This window comes from Eubalaena glacialis, chromosome 1, assembly GCF_028564815.1.
Source record: "Eubalaena glacialis isolate mEubGla1 chromosome 1, mEubGla1.1.hap2.+ XY, whole genome shotgun sequence".
In the NCBI taxonomy this organism is placed as follows: Eukaryota; Metazoa; Chordata; class Mammalia; order Artiodactyla; family Balaenidae; genus Eubalaena; species Eubalaena glacialis.
Window position 1 is genome coordinate 147,491,057 of NC_083716.1, and position 22,493 is coordinate 147,513,549.

General features: G+C 39.0%; 1 protein-coding gene across 1 annotated transcript in view; it reads left to right on the top strand.

The window, feature by feature from the left end:
- Positions 1 to 22,493, top strand: part of THSD7B (thrombospondin type 1 domain containing 7B) — a 787,061-nt gene that overhangs the window by 300,040 nt on the left and 464,528 nt on the right. Inside the window, exon 6 of the mRNA XM_061199619.1 lies at positions 683 to 880. Coding sequence (XP_061055602.1) covers positions 683 to 880 — 198 coding nt within the window. The remainder of the gene's footprint in view (positions 1 to 682; positions 881 to 22,493) is intronic.

The following is a 22,493-nucleotide window of genomic DNA, read 5'->3' on the forward strand; positions in this document are numbered from 1 at the left end:
ACTCCTGTGACATTGAGTTTGTGACTCTGTAGGCTAGTAGCATGTAAGACCCATTCACGTCCTTATTATGGTATAACGTTGGGCCTAGTCCCACAGTACATTTTTAAAAACTGAGTAATTGTCCAGGGACCCATGTCTAGCCAGGGTGGGGAGTGCAGCCCAAAGATGTCCTGTCTTCACAGGGCAGGCTGACCTGGAAATCTCAGGAGAGTGATACAGGGAGATCTCAGGGCCTGAAACAGTGACCTGGGATATGTCAAAGCATAGATGTAGTTCAGCTTAATACAGAGTAACAAGAATGTCAAAAACAACAACAAAAAGAAAATGGGGATTTATCTATGTTTAGGCTAGTTCTGTGAGTCTTCATTTATTTGTTCTGGTTTACTGATACCATTGGGCATATGCTATTTATTACTCCATTTGATTATGCCTGGCCACTCTAACTCCTAAGTTGTAAACTCTTAGAAGACAGATTTTCTGTTCCAGTTCTTTTCCCTTTTGTCTTTCCTTTCCTCTTCTCATCTCCCCATTTCCCATAAAATAAAACACATAAAAATAATACATGCTTTAGAGTTAGCTGTAGGTACACAAATAAAAGTTTCATCAGTTTCCTAGCTGCTGCTTCTTTTCCTTTGCTGGATCAGGATGGAATCCCATGAACCTTTTATTCTTTCTCATTTAGGATTTAGAATGAGACAGCGCCACGTCCTCATGGAGTCCACAGGGCCTGCAGGGCACTGCCCTCACTTGGTTGAATCTGTTCCTTGTGAAGATCCAGTGTGTTATCAGTGGCTGACATCTGAAGGGATCTGTATCCCTGATCATGGCAAGTGTGGCCCCGGACATCGCATCCTGAAGGCTGTCTGCCAGAATGAGCAAGGTATGACTCAAAGAAACACGAGGATTGTTAAGTAATATCTGCCAAATAACACGTCACCACTCTCAGGCCATCTTCCCCAGGGAGAGAAACACAGTCTCTCCTATTCTTGAATATTCATGTTTAAGTCAAGTGACCTATTGCTGCAAAGTAAGCTGCTTTGACTTAATACAGGACCAAGTACTCCATGACAAAAGAACACTGCCTGATTATACCTAAATGTAATACAGTGAACCCAGAGCATTCTCTGGAGTTTTTAATTCATTAAGACAAACAGAATACAGAAATTGGCTGGAGAGTCTTCAACTTATCAGTACAAAACAAGTTTGATTTGCCTTTATTGATGTTGATATGTAACATGCTTTCATATATTATTAACAAATACTGCCTTGTAAAGATTCCAGGGCTGCAGCTCCCTCCGAGTTAAAAAGAAAACAAAAAGTACTAAGCTGTATCTTTTCAATTATATAACATTAGATTAGAATCAGTTCTAGACATAATGCTTACACTTCTAAAGAACCATTTTAAAATATAAGTTGTCAAGATTTACAAAACTATTAACAGTGGTGTCTTTCCTTCATCACCAAGCTTCTGGTGTGATGGTTGTGTGAAATGAAGGGTGATTTAGAAAATATGTAAGTCACATGGAGATGAGAAAAGTGACATTTAAATAGAGTTAAAAAAAATTCGGTCTTTTGGAAGAGTATCGAGTGTGTCTATTAATCAGTTCTGCCATGAGAAGTCATGATTTATAATGCTCTTGGTGTGTGGAGTGAAATGTTTTGACTTATGGAGTAAAGAAATTTATAGAACAGAAGGAAATTTCAAAGTGGATTCAGAATGGATATTAGCATCCACACAGGGTTGACATTCAGCAATGCATTTCCTGTTCCCTTCCTTCCTCTCTCCCCTTCTCTCTCCCCTTCTCTCTCTCTCTCTTCCCACCCCATCTCTCTCATTCCCCAGCCCCCATCACTTCCTTCTTTCTTTCCTTCTTCCCTCTTCTTTTTATCCCTCCCTCCATCCATTGTTCCTTCATTTTTTTAAATCACTACCTTACTTAGACAAATATACATTTTATCAGGTGATGTAATTGATTACCTCATGAAGCCAGGTAGTTGTTTAATTAAGTAGGGCCACACCAGATTGTATTAGCTACAGTCCTTTTTGACTAAAATAGTTAACACAGTGCCTTCTAATATTACTGAATAATTTTTGAATTGTGGTGACATGTGTGAAATTTATTACCAGCAGCCCATAAGATCACTTTTTGAATTCAAGAAAAGTAGTATAGATGTTTAAAACCTGGGCTCTAGTGTCAGACAGGTTGGAATTTCCAGTCTGCTACTCTTCTGCTAGATAATCTCAGGAAAATTATTTAACTGTGGAGGCATCCTTTCCTTCAGCTATAAAGTGGGGATAATAAAACCTACCTCTCACTCTCAACTTGTGAGAATTAAATTACTTACATAAAAGTGATTAGTGAAGTGTCTGGCACATAACCATTCAAAATAAGCTATGAGCTTATTTAGCTGTAATGCACATTTATTACTGTTCTCTGTCCTGGGGGATTTGTGCAAAGAGCATTCTTTTAAAAAATGAAACAAATGAAATGAAAATAATAATGAGGATTAGAATAACCATACTAGTTCGTCTTCCCAACCTCCAGCTGTGGAAACAAAATCATTTGTTTGGGTGAGACCCAATGACAAATGACTGTAAGGCTTTGTCATCTCATAGCAGGAACTGGAGACTTTACAAGGCTGTCATACTATGGCCACAGGGCCAGGAACTTCTTTCGCAATGTGTACTGTCCCGTCTACGGTATTGCAGAGTGTGAGATTCTGATTTACAGTTAGAAATATAGATTTGGTCCGTGTTCTGGCACACAGCTTCTAAAACCACTGGAATTTCTGAGGAGTAAGAAGAGTGGGAGCAGGTTTTGTTATAATGTTTTGCTCTCCGGCCCTCCGCTCCTGAAATCACTTCCATGAAGGTGAAATTGCTGTCTTGTTATTCACATCAAGCCCCTTTCTACCACAACTGGGTTTATATGAATGAGATGACTTTTGGAAAGTACCTAAAGGTGGGGCTGGTTGCACAGGAACCAACTGTGAATAGAGGGCTGGAACTTTCAATCCTACCCCCTGATATCGGGGGAGGGGGAGGGACGGGAGGCCGAATCAACCACTAATGGCTAGTGAGTTAATCAATCATGCCTACGTAATGAAGCCTCCATAAAAAACCCGAAGGACATTGTTCAGAGAGCTTCCAGGTTGGTGAATGCATGGAGATTTGGGAAGAGCAGCACAGGAGGCTCCTTGCCCTTTCCCATACCTTGCCCTGTGCATGTCTTCCATCGGATTGTTCCCGAGTTTTATCCTACTATAATAAACTGGTTATCTAGTAAGCAAAGTGGATTTCCTGAGTTCTGTGAGCCTCTCTAGCAAATTAATGAAACTCAAGAAGGGGGTCATGGGAACTTCTGATTTATAGCCAGTTGGTCAGAACTACAGGTGACAACTTGGACTTGTGACTGGCATCCTGAGTTGGAGGAGGTCTTTGGAACCCCCAATTTGTAGCCATTTGGTCAGAAGCACAGGTAACCGGGGCTTGAGATCGGTGTCTTAAGCGGAGGGCGGCCTTATGGGACTGAGCCCTTTACCTGTGGAATAGGATGCTATCTCCAGATAGATAGTGTCAGAATTGAGTTGAATAGTAGGATAACCAGCTGGTATTGGAGAATTCACTTAGTGTAGGGTGGGGAAATAACCCCCCACACACATACGCACACATTGTGATTGAACGTAGAACACTTTTTTACAGAGCTGTCAACTCTACCATTTTATAGAAATTCTGCAGTTTTATTGCTATTCGTGTGAAATAACTAATTTTCAGCATTGACCTACCCTCTCAATTTTTATGGCATAAGTAGGAATTACTACTGGTTCAGATCAGTTTCATGAAGTCTTTGTGGGTTTGTGGGATAACAGCCACAGCTGTGGTTACAAGAACATACTGGCCTCCTGATGACTGAAGCAGTCTTTTGTCCAGTGAAAAATTGAAAATGTGATCTGGTTGCACTTTTTGAAGTTCAGCTTCTATGAGGTTGTGGATTATTGATGATCAAAGTTTGCCAGAGAAATGCTCCCGTTTGACCCTCTACATATGATCATAGCATTTCCTTACTTATAGGAATTGACAGAACTGTTGACACATTTAAATGCTTGGTGAGAAAAAAAGACTGAGATCTATTTAATGAATCTCCTGTGATTTTTCCTTGTAACTTTTGATACTTTCCTTTTCATCACTCTGAGTTTATTAATTGTTTCATAGGCCTTTTATTTCAGACTTTATTCATCCGTAAATGGATGAGACCAAAAGAAATGAATGTTTTTTGATTAAAAAATCAAACAAACATATTAGATCTAATTGGACTTGAGGCTTGCTATAATTTCCAAGGTTACTTGCTATGTCCTTTATTTAAAGGCTTGTCCATATTGACTCACTCCAGGTATCCCTTATGCCAAAAGGAACATTCAGTATCCTTGCAAAATGTCTACAACCCATTCAGATAGCGGAGCCAAGAGATTCTTGCGTAGCCGTGATCAAGATTCTGTATGACTCTTTTTTTTTTTTCCCACACACACACACTGTATTTTATTTTTGCAAGAGATAAATAGACTGACACCAAGCATTGTAAATGGATGACCACAACAAAAGCAACAATGATTGCAATTACCAAACACGAAACACACTCATACTATGGAGATTCTGTATGACTCTTTTTAAAAAAAAAAAATTATTTATTTTCTTTATTTTTTTGGCTGCATCAGGTCTTAGTTGCAGCATGCAGGATCTTTCGCTGTGGCTCATAGGCTTCTCTCTAGTTGTGGTGTGCAGGTTTTCTCTCTCTAGTTGTAACATGTGGGCTCCAAGGCACATGGGCTCTGTAGTTGTGGCACGTGGGCTCCAGAGCATGTGGGCTCTGTAGTTTGCAGCATGTGGGCTCTCTAGTTGAGGTGCGCGAGCTCAGTAGTTGTGGCATGAGGGCTTAGTTGCCCCACGGCATGTGAGATCTTGGTTCCCTGACCGGGGATCAAGCCTGCATCCCCTGAATTGCAAGGTGGATTCTTTTACCACTGGACCACCGGGGAAGTCCGAAGATTCTGTAGGACTCCTGACAGTGTCTTGTTGAGCATAACTCCTGCCACTGGAAAGATATGTTTCTCTTCCTCAGAAGCTCCTTAATACCACTAGCTTGGGAACTTAAAAATTAGACAATCTATGCCACATTGAAGCTAGGAAGTAACTGGAAATAGCAGTTTTGATATACGTAAATCTTGTGGGTTAGTTTAAGAATGTGACCTACTTCGGACTACTTAAAATTCAAGTAGTCATCTATGAATTTCTACAGCTATCTCTGTAGATATATAGTACTTTGACCCATTCTCTATTTGATTTATTAGTGATACTCTTCAATCAGTCTCACTAAAGTTGCTATTTCTCACCCAGCCTGTGATTGTAGCGAATAATCTGTTAGTAATGTTTATTTTCATTAAGAAAATTGTATTATAGATTACATGAATGAGTATTCTGATTTGGAATCTGATTTCCAGTACTTTGATTGGTGAATTAGCTTTGATTCCTCTCCTCTGCACATCTAATCATTAGTATGGGTCAAAAGAAGTCTACTAAGCATAGAGTACATATAGGTTTTTCTTGTCTCATTGACAAGTAGGTTTCCTACATTTCAAAGGGGGCATTTGAGTTTCTATAGAATTTTTTTTTTTTTTGAGGAAAAAATCTTTATTTTTTAATTTTTTTAAAACATCTTTATTGGAGTATAATTGCTTTACAATGCTGTGTTAGTTTCTGCTTTATAACAAAGTCAATCAGCTATACATATACATATATCACCATATCTCCTCCCTCTAGCCTCTCCCTCCCACCCTCCCTATCCCACCCCTCTAGGTGGTCACAAATCACCGAGCTGATCTCCCTGTACTATGCGACTGCTTCCCACTAGCTATCTATTTTACATTTGGTAGTGTATATTAGTCCATGCCACTCTCTCACTTTGTCCCAGCTTACCCTTCCCCCTCCCCGTGTCCTCAAGTTCATTCTGTACATCTGCGTCTTTATTCCTGTCCTGCCCCTACGTTCTTCATAACCATTTTTTTTTTGATTCCATATATATGTGTTAGCATACGGTATTTGTTTTCCTCTTTCTGACTTCACTCTGTATGACAGACTCTAGGTCCATCCACCTCACTACAAATAACTCAATTTCGTTTCTTTTTATGGCTGAGTAATATTCCATTGTATATATGTGCCACATCTTCTTTATCCATTCATCTGTTGATGGACACTTAGGTTGCTTCCATGTCCTGGCTATTGTAAATAGAGCTGCCATGAACATTGTGGTACATGACTCTTTTTGAATTATGGTTTTCTCAGGGTGTATGCCCAGTAGTGGGATTGCTGGGTCATATGGTAGTTCTATTTTTAATTTTTTAAGGAACCTCCCTACTGTTCTCCGTAGTGACTGTATCAATTTACATTCCCACCAACAGTGCAAGAGTGTTCCCTTTTCTCCACACCCTCTCCAACTCTACAGAAGTTTAAAAATTTTTTGTTCTAGTTCTGCAAAAACTGCCATTGGTAATTTGATAGAGATTGCATTGAATCTTTAGATTGCCTTGGGTGGTATGGTCATTTTAACAATATTGATTCTTCTAATCCTAGAGATTATCATACTAAGTGAAGTAAGTCAAACAGAGAAAGACAAATATCATATGATATCACTTATATGTGAAATCTAAAAAAAAATGATACAAAAGAACTTACTAATGAAACAGAAATAGACTCACAGACAGAGAAAACAAATTTATGGTTACTAAAGGGGAAAGGGGAGGGAGGGAGGGAGGGAAGGATAAATTAGGAGTTTGGGATTAACAGATAACATTACTATATATAAAATAGATAAACAACAAGGTCCTACTGTATAGCACATTCAGTTATATACATACATATATGTGTAACTGAATCACTTTGCTGTACACTGGAAACTAACACAACATATTAAATCAATTATACTTCAATAAAAAGGGGGGCATTTGAAAGTAAATGGAGTGTGATCCAAACTGCATGCTGACATATTTTTCCCTTAGATTTTCAAGTTAATTCACTGTTTTCAACTTTGTTTCTCTGACATGTAAATGGTTCATTGTTGCTAGGTTTCACTGGCAATTGATGAAGGTTTAGCATCAGGTGACATCTTCCCAGAGCAGGTTGGGAAGATCCCCATAATGCCAGGGCAGTGGACAGCATTCCCAGTGGCTGGCAGGTGACCACTGTTTATCATTGTTCATGTCTCCAGGATGCAAAGTGGGTAGACACTGCAGAGTCATTGGATAAACACCGGACTGCCCACTGGTGTGGTTGGACCCTGAGCACTCACCACATATTTTGCTCCATAAGTTACCAAATAAGCTGTCTTTAAAAAGTGTCTGTATATTTCATCAAGCATCTTTATTCAGAGATAATGCAGTGTACATTCTGCACTTGTAGAAAGCTAATACCCATGCTGGAGAAGAGTGTAATACATCAGGAAGAACAAGGTTCACACGCTGACAGGTACAAGGAGTTAAGAGTTCTCTGGTACCTCTTCACCACTCCCTTGCATGCAAGGTTATTATTTTCACAGTTCCACTGTGAAAATATTTCACAGTGCATTTAATATTAATATTAAAAAACTAAATATTAAGGAAATATTTTCCTTAAGTTGTATATGTATTTGCACAGAAAGCATGAGGAATGATTTTCCATCATTAAGGGGGACTTGGCTTTTCCTTTTAGAGGCATTTTTTTTTTTTTTGAGTTCTTGCTTTGTATCGTTAACCTTGAACAATCCAAAAATGTGACCTTTAATCTTAGCTAAAATGGCATTTGTTTGCAATCCTTAACACCATAAGTGCCTTTTCTGGGATGAATTTAATTGGTGGAAAGCATGCTAGAATAATCATTTGCCTGAGTTGGATTAAAATGTTTAAACATGTTTTTAAGTCTGTGATTGGAATTGGAAGTTTTGTTTTGTTTATTTTTATCTTTAAATCTCAAGAAATGTTCTTGAGCTGACCTGTGAGAATAAGGTCAGACTCCATTCATATGGGAAATTGTTGATTGGAATATTTTGTGATTCACCAGAACAATAAATAGAACCCCTGTTGTGTTTTCAACTCATTATTTTTTAAACCTTTTGATCATGTTGTATCTCATGTTGGTCAATGAGTACTGCTTTACTTCTCTGTATATATTTTTCTTTTTTTAACAAGACTTTCTAACTACTGTTTCAACACAGTATTTATTTTCTTGTATTGTAGGAAGAACAAGGGATAGGTTATTCATCAGGTATTTGATGTATTTGCCATTCAAGTGTATTCCTGCAGTAAATCAACCTATTTAAGAGACGCCACATAATGAGAGCCATGATAGAGAATACAGTGCCTCTAAATTAAATTTCAAATATGGGTCTTCTAAAAGTTTTGAACAATGGCAGCTTCGTTCAAATAAGTATACAGTTTATTAAGATGTGCATTTTGGAAGTGATAATAGTAATTGGGATTTTATTTTTAAAAAAGTAACTGTCATTTTCTTCTTAATCTCTTAATTTTTTGTTTCTATTTTTAGTTAAAAAAACACAACAAAACACTTAACCTTTGTGTAAGGTTTGGGAATCTTTGCCCTATGCTGCCAGGTGTTCAGAGGAATTCAAAAGAGAGGAGAATGAACATGGACATGCATTTTATATTAGCAATGTAAATTCAGAGAAATGGCTTTTTAGAGTACTCAGACTTAGCAAGTACTACTGTGTCCTGCCCAGATCCTATTGGCAATTTACCATTTCTGTGCATGCCAGCCAGAAATTCAACTGACACCACCTGCATCTCTTTGCCTAAGGAATTCCTCCAGTCACTGGAGCCAGGGAGTTGACAATGCCAGGGAGCAACCTTCAAGCAATGATTGAGAGTTGATGTATAAATACCAACTCCCTTGCCCCTCAGATGGAATAACCTTGAGGTATATATGCTATGCTGTGTCATAGAGTTCCCAGTGAGATGAAACGCCACTTACTGATGGTCTGATTTTTTAAATTATACACACTTTATCAGCCTCCTTCCCTTTCCTGTCTCACTCCCCTACTCTTGCACTGGTTCCCTGGCATTATTCCCCAATAAATACAATAAATACATGCTCATAAATCTTTATCACAGAGTTTGGTTATGGTACATCTCAAACTAAGACAAGGATGCTTGGGAAGATACTTAGTGGATCCACTATTGTAGGAGATACAGGGTTCAATTCAAATCGTACCATAGTGATGATGACATTTAAAAATCACCTTACAAGGAAGAAATGATACAGTCTCTCATGAGATTTCATTCAATATTTTGAGCAACTCTGACTATTTATCAATTGCTGGGTAATATCAGAAGGGCTTCAATATGCTGCTTCTTTCCTCCCTTTGAAAACATAAAAAAACACAAAACAAAACAAAACAAAAAAACACTGTTGAATCCTATTTCTTTCCCAGTTAGGCAATGCTAGTAACTTATACTATCCTCCTGAGTCTTGTTTTCCAACAGTCGAGTCATTTTATGACTCTCAGGGGAGGACTAGGTTATTCATATTTTCATTTTGTAGTGATTCCAGAGGGTATTGGAACGTTTCTGAATAACAACGAGACAATCAGACTTTTTCGGATGTTGACAGACTTATTTGTGTTGGGGGGACATGTGGCTTTATCTCCTCTCTTCTAGATCAGTGGTTCTAAAATGATGGTATGTATCAGAATCACTCAGAGAGGTTATAAAAGCACAAAAGTCTGCCACCCACCCCACACTCCAGAGTTTCTGACCCAGTACATCTGAGATGGGGCTCAAGAACTGATGTTTCTAACAAGTTCCCAAGGGATGCTGACGATGCTGGTCCAGGGACCATAGTTTGCGAAACACTGTTCCAGGCAGAAGGGGGCCTATGGGCAGCCTCATCACGTTAGTACATAACGGAGGTAGGCTAGAACAGTGAAAGGCATATCTTACACTTCATCATAATCAGCAGTGGTATTGATTCTCATCTGTCGTTTCTTCTTTCCTGCCGGGGAAATTATTCTTGAAATCCATGAAATAGATTACTGTCTTTCCAGAAGGAAGCAGTGAGTAAATATTCTTTTATTTCTTTATTGTTACCTAGATGGATTACTAGAAGATCAAATAGTGGAAAGCAATAGTGTACTCTTGCAGAAACAGAAGACAAATAATATGTGAGATGAGTTATTTAGGCTTAGAGGAGAGAATTTTCATTTTCAGCAAGCTATCTTTCTCCGACCACCAACTGATAGCAGTTTGGTGTCAGTGTCCTTACCGAAGGAAGTGTGGTGATGACAAATACGTTGTATTAAATTTTGAAATGAACCTGACATTGCAGTTGAAAGTGCCAATAAGATCAGGCTGCTATTCACACTACAGGAATCAGACTGTAAAGGAGAGTAAATTTGAGAGTTCCTGTAGCCAAGTTCGTCATTCCCTTTCATTTAGATGTCTTGCAGTGAAATTAAAGGTGAAACTTTAATAATGTTTGGCAATGAAGGGATCCAAAAGAGAAAAATAGACTCATTCTAATCAGACTTTTCCCATCCATGTTTGACGGGAGGGTGGGGAGTAGATGTAAGTTGGTGAATCAATTTAAATGCTAACGAGAGAGGAACTGCAATGTAGTTTTAAATATGTTTACTGTATGTTGTATGTCGATAAACAGGTATTATATTTTAAATTGTATCCTCTTTCCACTCTGTTACCTACCTAGACATGGCAAGATAGCTTTTGTCTCTTTTCTCTTTTGCTGAGATGCCTAAAGAAATGACTGTATTCACATCACTACCCAGCAGTATTCCACAATCAGACTAAATATAGTCTGATTTCTCCAGATTTATAATACTTAGAAATAGCTTAGAGTAAATTGCTTCCTGAGTGTGCCTAAGTCTCTCATAGAAAGACTGTCTCCTTTTTCTGTCTCTTCTGAAATTCTCACTAGTCAGTCTACTTTCTGTTCCCATTCCTTATGATTCAAACAGCAAAATAAATCCTAAATTGTACTGATACTTCAAAATGTAGTTCATGTGATTAAATGGTCATCCCGACCTTTCAGTGGGAATTCATGTGAGATTGTCACCCTTCCCATTACTTTCAACTTTCTGGACATGCTCTGAGTTTCCCAATTCCATTGTGTGTTCCACTAGTATTACTAACAGGGATTAGTTATAACATTAGTCACAGGGATATAATTTTGCTTTCTCATTCTGAAATGCATTTTAAAGTGGTATATGGCTGTTTCAGATGACCTTTGACTGGTTACTCCTGACATACCATCCCTCTACTTTCTCCTCTATGTAGACATAGGAAAAGTAAAGAACATGGATTAAAACACACTTCTAGTATGATGGAGTAATTTCCACTGATAAGATAGCCAATATGACTCAATTAGTAAATGCAATGAGAGGATAACCTGTGCTGTACCCATTTGAGTGTTTTCAGGAAAATATAATGAAGCAAAACTCTCCTGGATAGGCTAATCCACCCCACACAAAACCAATTAGAAGAACATTTTACTTAAGAACGTTTTGTATTTCTAAATTAAAATAATTTATACATATACTTTAACTGATTAATGATTCAAAATTAAGAATTCATAGTGTATAACCCTTTGTGCTGTGTTGTTCACTCCATACTTAGTGAGTTGTATGCACTTAGTGAGTTGTATGCTATGCCCAAAGAATTACATAATTTTCCGTGGAGAGATATCTAAGAAGTAGAAATAAAAAAATATTTAGAGAAATCATACATTTTGTATCAAAGAAACATAAACTAAAGAAAAAAATAGTTTGAAAGTTAATTTAGGAATATCTTAAGACCATTATACTTCTCTTACTCCATTGGTAGATTTCAGTCAACAAGAAGCATCTAGGAAATCCATAGCTCACCGTAAGTGCTGCCTCTATCTGTAACCTCCATGGTAATTTGCCTCCACAGTCATGATCATGTTATTCCCCTGTCTGAGATGCTCATCCACTTCTTCTTCCTTTGGCTAATTCTTACTCATCCTTTAATAACTTCAATTGATGTCTTACAGGAAACCATCTCTCCACCCCCACTCTACCTCTTTAAGCTGGTCTAGAACCTCAAGTGAATATTATAGCTACCATCTACCTCAGATTCTTGTCACAGTCAATTATGATAATTCCATTTCCTTTATAGATGATTGGTTCAGAAATGTGTCAATTTAAATCTGTTTGGACCAATGATATGTGAGAAGAGGGACATGACTAAGCCAAGGTATTTCACTTGCTGCCACGATCCATTGTATGATCTGGCTTCAGGATGAAGGCACTGCTGCGTACAGTAGGGTAGAGATGTAAAGACACTCTGAGTCCTGGAGGACATTGTTGAGCTGCTGAATCAACAGTCTGAGCCCTGGCTGTAATGTTAGTCAATAGATTTCCTTATTATAAAGCCAGTTTCTATCAGAGTTTGTATCAGCTGTTGCAGAAATCATCCTACTTGATGGGGTGACTGTCTTCTGTGTTCTCGTTAACACTTTGTGATTCAGTTATCAATGTCTTTACTACATTGTATTGGAATTATCTGCTCACTTATCTGTTTTTCCCATTTGATTCTTAACTTCTCAAGGGCAGAGACCTTGACTCGTTCCTTGTGTTATTCTTGGCATGATGCCAGAGTGTCTGGCATATTAGAATGTACTCAATAAATATTTATAGAACTTAGTTACTTCAGTTGATTTGCACAGCAACCCAACTGGGAATTATAATTATTATTTCAATTTTATTGGTAAGGATGTTTTAGCCCAGAGATGTTGATAGCCCAGTGTCACTCAACCCGTCAGTTCTAACACCAGAATTTTGAATTCCAGACCTAGGACTCCTAACCAGTAGTTGTTCTACTGTATTAGTGTCAGCAAATACATATCACATGTACCAACAACTCTGATGTTGCCATGTCTCAGACCCACCCAATAATTTTCATTGGTTAAGATGTTATTTTTTGTTAAGTGAGGCTTGGGCTGAAATTCATTCTCAAGGCAGCAGTAAAGGCAACCACTGCCCGCTGACTGGTGTAGGTCCACAACATGAAACCCATTTCTATATGCACACTAAGCATATTGGCTCTCTCCCCTGGTGTGAGCTAACAGCAAGAGAGAGATCACTGGATACAATGAAAACATAAAGCCGACACACATTTCCTGTTTTCATCTGGCACAAATTGTCTTGGAGTTCGATATATAGGACTTAGTTATCTGGTTTTCCCTGGTAACTTTAGTTCTAATCCTGATTGTATTCAGACAGCTAAGCTGCATAGAATTTATTCATCAGACTAGACTGAGAGTACAGAGAGAAGCAGATTCTCTGAAAAAGGAGATATGCGAAACCATAAAAGAGAAAGTAGAAGACAGCTCTCTTCAGGGACAACCAGCTTTTCACTGCTTCATAGTAGAGGAATTACACAGAGAGGCAGTAACAGAACCACTAATAACATGGTGTGATGAAGTTTTAGGGAGTTTGGTAAAAAGTAAACAATTTCTACACGCAAAAGTGGTTTTTCAGGTTCATCAACATTTATTAAAATATACTTTAATCGTGATTCATTGAGAAGAGGATATAATTTCTCTATGACATATTGTTCCAAAAAGAAATAGGTAGAAATGAAAAGATGACAAATTTTGGCTAAACAGCTGAATACATGTCCCACAGGTATCTAGCAATGGTGATTAGAATAACAAGTTCACTGTCACTGAAGACATTTACACAGAGGCTGGAGACCTCCTCTCAGGGTTACTGTGGTGGGAATCTCCACACTATTCTGCAAGAGAGGGTTGCTCTGTGGATCTTTCATTACTATCTTGGACAGGAGAGTTCTGCATTAGTCTTAGTTTTCCTGTACTTGAGGATAATTAGCATCTCCATTTCTCCCCATAAAATGCCAGTTGTGTTCTCTAACCATTGTGTCAGCCTATATCAGGCCTCACATATTTCCAGTCACCCCCAGGAGAATTTCTCCTGATGGAAAACTACGGACAAGGAGATGCCCAGAGGCCTTCCAAAGTCACCAAGAAAAGGTTATGCTTAATTAAATAATGAATTTTAATTAATTCATCGATTTTAAATACTTAATAAAAATTAAGACAAGGAATGTTGTAGCATGTTTTGAATGAATTGCAATTCAAAGCACCTGCTAAAATAAGATCATGCTGCAAGTTAAAATTTTAGATTTCAGGTAAATAGGAATTTCACTTATCTAGAAGGGCCTGTTTCCTGATATGTAAATAAGGTTCCTCATGTTATAGGATGTTCCAGGAGGGTGAGAGAATGATGTGAGGGGAAGTGTTCTTCCTGTTTAGAAGAATAGTAAGGCAAATGGGCGTGTGTTTAGTGAGAGAAGTAGAACCCTGAACTTCAGGAGCACAATCTCAGAATCATTTCTATCCAATACTTCTCACAAATGCAGCCGAGAGAAACAATATTAGTCCAGATATTCTGAAATCTTTCCCTGAATTAAGTCAGGGAAGAGGAGAGCTATGTGCCTGGAGCATATAACATTGACAACTTACAAATTGTTTTTACAGAATCGCTGACATCAGTTGCCCATAGTGTGTCAGGTTATAAGACTCTTTCCCACAAAACTCATTGTCATTTCCTCAAAAGCTATGAGAGTTAGGTCCTTTAAATTATATGTATCAGCATCCTGTATGAGGATCCCTAGAAAAAGCGCTGGCTCGTCCTAGATACAGCATGCTTGCCATGTCCTGATCATACGGTCGGCTTTAGTTGAGTGTACTCAGAAAACTGTACTGTTGACCCAACACCCATATTGCCTCCCTCCTGATTCACTTCATGTTTGCTCTCTTAGTTTCTGCCTTTCTTCCCTGCCATTTGAATGTCGTCCTGTATCCTGGGTATCATCCTCATTTCCCCACTGGCTAGATATGTGACCTTGAGCAAGTTACCAATCTCCTTGGCATCTCCATTTTCTCGTGTGCAGTAGAAATTAGAATGGGACGTACATCGTAGGGTTGATGTAGGTATTGATTTGATCTATGTCAAGTTCCAAGACAGTTTCTGGCATGTGGTTACTGCTACAAAAATGTTAGCTGTCTTTTTAATTACAATTATTATCTTGTATTTTGTGTAAGCAAACTGCCTTAAATACTTTATAGAATGAATTGGTAGCATAAGGTAATGGAAATGATAATTGACTTTAGGCAAATGATTGCTCTCTGAGGCCTAGTATCCAGACTCATGGGAATAGGATGCTATTTTGTGAGATTTTTTATTTTATTTTTTGCTTGTTATTTTGAACAAATTTTAGACTTACAGAAAAATTGAGGAGTTGCAAAAACAGTACAAAGAGTTCCCTTATATCTGTCACCCACTTCCCCCATTGTTAACATCTCACATGACCATAGTTCTATTATTAAAAACCAATAATTAACTGGTACAATATAGCTGGTTTTGGGGACTAAATAAAATAATAAAAAGGTTTAATGGAGGATCTGGCAGCTATTTTGATTTTTCTAGAAGTGGATCTTGTCTGCAAAAGTAGGGTGTCTGGTAATCTTCAGTTTAGATGTTTGAAATTAAAAATGACGATCGTAAAAGATATAGAACTTTTAAACTGGAAGGTATATGCTTAGCTGAAGCTTCAGGCTTAGATCGTATTCTTGAAAAGAATTATTTTTGTTTTTTAAATTAATTAAAGAAAATGCCTTGGTAACAGCACAATTTACTATAAATCCTGTCATATTCCTGTGGTAATAGGGAGGAAACTTAGTGGCCTCAAGCTCTGATAGTAAACTGAGCCAAGTGACGATGTGATCAGCCATAATTATACCCAGGTCAAAACAGGGGACCTAGGCATTGATGGATCTGAATCTTTACATGCAACAGGAAAGAGCATCTATGGAAAATCAATATCTTTGTTGTTGAAAAATGACTCATTGTCATTTCTAACAGTTTACTTTGGGCTGATTTCATTTTTAGAGTTCAAATTTGTTTATGGTATTCAATAAGGATGAAAAATGCATATGTTTTCCCGCAGTTTTGATTAAAGATAACGGCACCTTCCATTTATAGAGTACTTTGCACTTTACAAAACCCTTTCTTTCACTTACATTATTTCATTTCACCCTTCAGGACAGCCCTGTGTGGTAGTCAGGAATTAGTGGCTTACCCTCATTTTACAACAGAGGAGATTGAAGACAAGAGGGGTTAAGTAACTTGTCTGAGGTCACTAGGCATAACGCTTGTGCTGCCTTCTTACTCCTGAACTGGTATGTTTCCAAGGTCTCGCTACTGAATCCTGGGATTCTATACAGGAAAACAGAGTTGAGACAGCTATTACTAAATAATGAAATATACATGAGACATTGACTAATATTTATATCCCTTATGTAATCTAGGGGAAATGTTTACAAATCCACATCTCTATATCCATCTATGTCTATATCACCTATATCTATATCTATATCTATAAATCTATACCTAGCTACATCTAAAATCCTGATTCCCTAGGCCATATTTTTGGGAAGAGGAGGAAAAAGAATTAGGGAGCCAGAGGTAAGGAAAAATAATAGTGTCCACTGTTCTAGAAATCTATCCATAAGGCATAGATGGGCCAAAACTAATTTGAAATGTGGTTGGAGGTGACGATAGGTTTTTGGGGATATGAGGCTTCATTTCACTCACCCCAAGTGAAATTATTGGGAAGAGTTCTGTACTCTCTCTTTAATTATATATACTTATTTATAGTCACAGATGACCACCTTTTAGCTTTCTGTTTTATTTCATCATTTCCCCAATGACTAACGTACTACAACAAATAGTGTAGAATTACATTCTGGAGAACAAAAAGGACCTGCTTGATCAAATGTTAGAATATCCCCCCAAAGGAACCCCAGGAATGGCAAATGCCAACTCGGAAAAGAATAAACTCCCCATAATACAATCAACATATTAAAAACGAAACGAAACCAACGCTTGTTAAGGAAGAAAATCTGTGGGGACTTTCTAGCCACAGGGCTAGCCGTGAAGTTTTATCCCTGGTGCTTTATAAAAACTCTGCTCAGAAAAACCAAGTGGCTTAAGAGATAGGGAAGCCCAGCCGACACTCTCTTTATCCTATGCCGTAATCTGATTCTTTCACTAACGGATGACATTTGAAGGCATTTTTGTGTCTGTGAAAACGTAGTCCATTGCCTAATCTTTCATACTGAGTAGCTACTGCTCTTCCAAACTGCTCTGTGAAGAGAGAGGCAGGCGTCGGGGAATGGCGGGTTGTCTTCTCAAGGGTTAGGATGGACGGTGGGTGTGTGAACCAACCAGAGTGTGGATGCATGTCAGGAAGGGAGGAAGTGTCTGTTGCTCAGGAGATCTGTGCACTGTACACAGTGACCCACCAAACAGACCGTGTGTGCCAGCTTTACACAAAGCTCAAGGAGAGCAGCACTACCGTTTTATGGTTTAGAGGGCAGGGAGTGTTTTGGAATCTAGATTACTTGATTTTGTCTGCAGTTCTGCTCTGAAAGGGTATTATGCAAACCATTATACATAGGACGGATAAACAACAAGGTCCTACTGTATAGCACAGGGAACTAGATTCATTACCCTGTAATAAACCATCATGGAAAATAATATGAAAAAGAGTATATATATATGAATCACTTTCCTGTACAGTAAAATCAACTATACATCAATAAAATAAATTTTTTAAAAATGAAAGGGTGTTAATAATCTTGAATAAATGTGACAGGCCAGTGCACAGCTTAGCAGGCATATTCCTCATCCCTCAGTTTTTGAGAGGCTAGAAGTCCAAGATTTGGAGATGTGTTTTGGGAGGCCTGAAATAAATGCCAGAGTAACAACCCACACTGCTACCACCCCAGACCAAGCATGAGAATCCTGAGAGAGTAGTCTGACCTGAGAAGTATATTATTATTTATTTTGCATGAAATAATATCTTGTGCTGATTAGAGTAGAATGTTCAACCGGCATTTCCTTTGATGTATGTTTCTCTATATGGTTCAATGTTTTTCAATTTGGGTAATTGATTTTAACTATATTTAATTTTCTTTCAATGGTACCCTCCATCCACACCCTTTCCTAACAGTGTATTTATTTAAGATCTAAGGGTTTTATGCCCAATTTAAAAAAGCAATTTGTTTGCTTTCCGTGGGAATCACCACGGGATAAAGATACCAGCTCCAGACACTGCAAAGTAGGTCTCATTGCTCATCCTGTAGCTTTAAAACTTAGTACAGTACCTGACACATGTTAGGCACTCAGGATTTGTTTGACGAGTTAAAGGAATGCTAGATTGGCACATAGAGATCATAAGATTTATGAACCGAAAGACTCTAAGACATTGAACTCAATCCTGCCATTATATTGAGATCCAAAAAAGCTTGATTTTTCAAAGAGGTGGTAGAGTTGAGATTGGAATCCAGTCACCTAGCAGCCTGCCAAGTCCTCTTTCTCCCACTCCATTTATCAACAAATGGATATTCCATTTCTCAAAGCAGAGCTACTTTGATGTTCCTGATTTTATGAGTTGGGACATCATGGGTAGATATTATATCTGGAAATCTAACTTATCCCTTTCACAGAGTATTTTCCAAATTATGCACCATGGGACATTAGTTGCAGGGTTTTCCAATGAGCAAGCTGGAAAAATAAATTTTCTGATTAAATAAAAGTGGAAAATGCTGCACACGTTATCTCTCTTATGGAAACTCATAAGGCACATTGCCATAGAAAGGGTTCCAAGAAGAACACCTTTGAAGAAACCTACTTAATTGTGTTTCTTTGGGAGTTTCCTAGAATTGTTGGAGCATTGAACACTTTATTTGTTATGTGCATACTGACACTTTGTAGAACAGTGTTCCCAGGGATGGCATTTTGGGGACTGCTGGCATCTAACTTCCAGGGCTGACCAAGTTACCCAGTGCTCTGCAGTCCTTTGGAGCAGCCTGTTTTCTGTTCTGCTGTTTTTTGCAGTGTGATAATCTGAAGGCAGAACTGAACTGTTTTCCCTGAAAGATACTAGTCACACCCAAGCAATTGGGAGTAGGAAGGACAGAAGGAGGGTTTTGCATAGAGTGACCGTCCACCCTGATTTGCTCAGTAAACCCAGTTTATTCCATTATCCTTCCATAATCACAAATCTCACCCATTTTCAGTCTCCTAAGTGTTCTGGTTTGGACACATAGTAATATTCCCAAGCTCAGCCCCACCACATTAGTCACCGTTTCTCTTCAACTCATTCTCTCCTTTGGCAGCCTGTTCCCATCTCATCTTCCTCTTTGACCTTCCTCCACAACATGTTCAGTTCTCGCTGCTTCCCCTATTGCTACTGTATTATGCAGAGTCACCTGCTAGCTTTGTGAAATCTGGGGGCCAGCTGTCTTCACCAGAAGGGAGGTTCTCAAAATTCTTGACATGGAATCTGGTTTCTCCCCACCTAAGAATTTTCATGTTTGTTGCTAAGAACCTTTAAGGGAAATAATCAGAAAATTAAAACCAACAAGATGACTGTACATAAATGGGCCATGTAACATAGTCTCCAGCTGTGGTCCTGTGCTGTCCATACCCATCATGGTGTCCACTATAGGCCCTGCCCTTTCTCATGGCGCCTGCAGGTTCAAGTCTGCTCCATCCACAGGAGCCTCCTGATTCTTCACTTGGGTCTTGTGGTCAATCGACTCCCTTTCTCTACTGGTCATGGTACCTTTCTCTGCATTGCGGGTGGAGCCTGCTCTGACTATGTTACCTTAATTGACTATTTCCTTATTTCTTCCCCTACTTCTCCTATTTCTGTGTAGTTATTACTACACAGCTTTACACTTAATTGCTCAACTGTACATTTTAATTTGAGCTTCTTTCCTATAATACATACTCCTCGAAAATAGAGACTGTCTTAATGATTCTAAATTGCCTGCCTTGCGTCGCATATGGTAAGGCTCAAATGAATCAGGGAGTTTCAACTATAGAAGGTGTTTTAGACATCATCTCATTCAGCTCTTAAACATTTCCAGCAACTTGCATGAGGTCACCTATGTGTGGAGGGTCAATCCAGGTTGCCAGGAAAATTTTTTGATTCATAAGAGGGGAGTAGCCCACAATTAAGACTGTGAAGGTCTGGATGGTTGAAGCCTTGTTCTGGCTTTGACCGACTAGGGAATTTGCCCTTTTTTGTGTCTTCAGTATTTCCCATCATCAATAGCATGGAGTGGTTTCATGAAATCTGCAGGCTCGAGGTGAGGGTTACGTGAGACAGTGTCCATGTCATATGTTATTCAGAATCTGGGACATATCAGGCATTTAATATATTACAGTTCATATCAATTGTTGTATTACCAGTTTCCAATTCTTCTGTGTTTAAATTGCTTAAAGAACTGGAGCAAGTTGCCTGAGTTGGGGCAGCATATGATGAGGCATCAACATCAGAACATCTGCTCCCAGCTGTCTCCAAGGAGGGTGAGGAGTGTGGGGTTGCCATGGTGACAAAGATTCTGCCAGACCCTCCTGCAGCAAGGGAGCTTGCTCTTTTTCTGAACCCATTGACTTTGATGACACTTGGCAAAAGTCTCCTTGGGTGTTTGTGGCCCCGATTTGATTTTTGTACTGCATGGCTTTTCTGGTTATCCTTTCCTGGGCTTTCATGAGTCAGAGTGACAACTTCAGCACTAAATACTGGACAAGGCTCTCCAGGGCCGGTTAAAGCACGTGTGCATATCTACCACTAGAATTCATAGAGGAAAAGAGTTGCCGTTCGCAGTGTCAGGAAATCACATTTCTGAAAATGGTCGGCTTTTTTTCAGGGCTTTTAGGGGATTGCACCTTTTCCCTCCCATGGAGAGTCAATGGGCACATGCCCCATCTGCTGTCACTGGTCCTCTGGGAGACGGCTGCCCGCTGTTAGCTGGCAGCGAATTGCTATATGTCTCCTCGGGGCAGACCGCTTATCGAGGGGCTAAGCCAGGGTTGAGAGCTGCTACATTTCACAGCCGCTCCGCTCCTGAGAGGGGATCATGCAAGCCAAGCTGCCCACTGCAGTGTGCTATTGACCTTACAAAAGGTCTTGGGGACCAGGAGGGGCTACTCTCTTAATGAGGGTTTGCTCAGCCTGCAGAGATGCTGGTGATAACCTTGACAGATGAAATCAGTCTTCTCGAGAATGGGAAGCAGGTTTAAAAGCACGTATTTTGCCACCCTAGTGCCCTTCACTACTGGCCTGGCAAGTATTTATTCAATAAAAGCCATTGTCCATTAGCGGCAGGATTTATGATTTCCTCCTCAACTTCATCCTCTCCACATTAGTTTGTTATTACAAAATATCATTGTGGTTTTTTATAGTCCAGATATGATTAATTTTCAAATATTTACATGAATTCTCTCATTATCACTTGTTTTTTCACTGTTCCTTTGTTGCAGCCTCAAGGCTCAGCTGGGAACTAAGTCTGCGGCTTAGGTTGGGATGAGGACTTGCCTCTGCTTTCATCCAGCCTAGCACAGAAGTAGGGAACCTTGTGCTTGTCCTACTTCTGCTGTTTTTTTACTAGGTGTCTGTGCATGTTTAGTAAACTACATGGGGTTCCCCAAACTTAGGCTTCTTCTTGCCTCTGGGATTTTATTCACACCACTGCGTCTTCCTGGAGTGTGTTCTCTGCCACTCCCCTGTCACTGCCCTCCCACCATCACTCAATCCCTCATCTCAGCTTAGGTGTTGTCTCCTGTGCGATGCTGTCTCTGGTGCCCCATTTGGTTGGGGACCCCCATTTATTCCTCCCATTGCAGCGTGGGTACAGTCTTATAGCCCTAGTTCTGCAGATATGGATTATAGTATATATACTGAATAACGTCCTGCCACTGTGTTATGAGCACTTTATGTATCATTTATATGGTTTTCTACATCATTTTTTGATAGCTTCATTGTATATCATAGGAGAAATGTACCATGATTTATTTAAGACTCACCTATTGTTGGATATTTGGGATGTTTCCATTTTGGGCTTATTATAAACAATGCTGAGATGAATATGTGTATAACTGAATGTTTGTGCTTTCCTTAGGATGAGTTGTTAGAGGAAGAATTACTGCTGTTACCACTTGTGTTTTGTGAGTTTTTATCTCCTGTGTTGTTATTGGGATTGGAGAGTTGACCTCAGAGTGGGAGAAAAGAAGGAGGTGGGGAGAGACCTGTGACTGTGTAAGTTTATTCCAGTTTGATCACAGGCATATCACAAAGAATATGCTATTATACAGCATGTGTTTATTCAACAGAACATGGTGAGGGCATGTATATGAGTTCTAGGATTTGGGAAGATGTGTAAAATAGTCACTAAGCATTTTATAGTGAAGGAGATGAACAAGATGCATTCAGAAATGGTATAAGCAGGGAAAAACTCATAAGGGAAGAGTAGTTAAAAGTGCTGTTGGTATCAATCACAAATATCTTTTCTGACCACAGTGATTGGGGTTAGAGGAGCT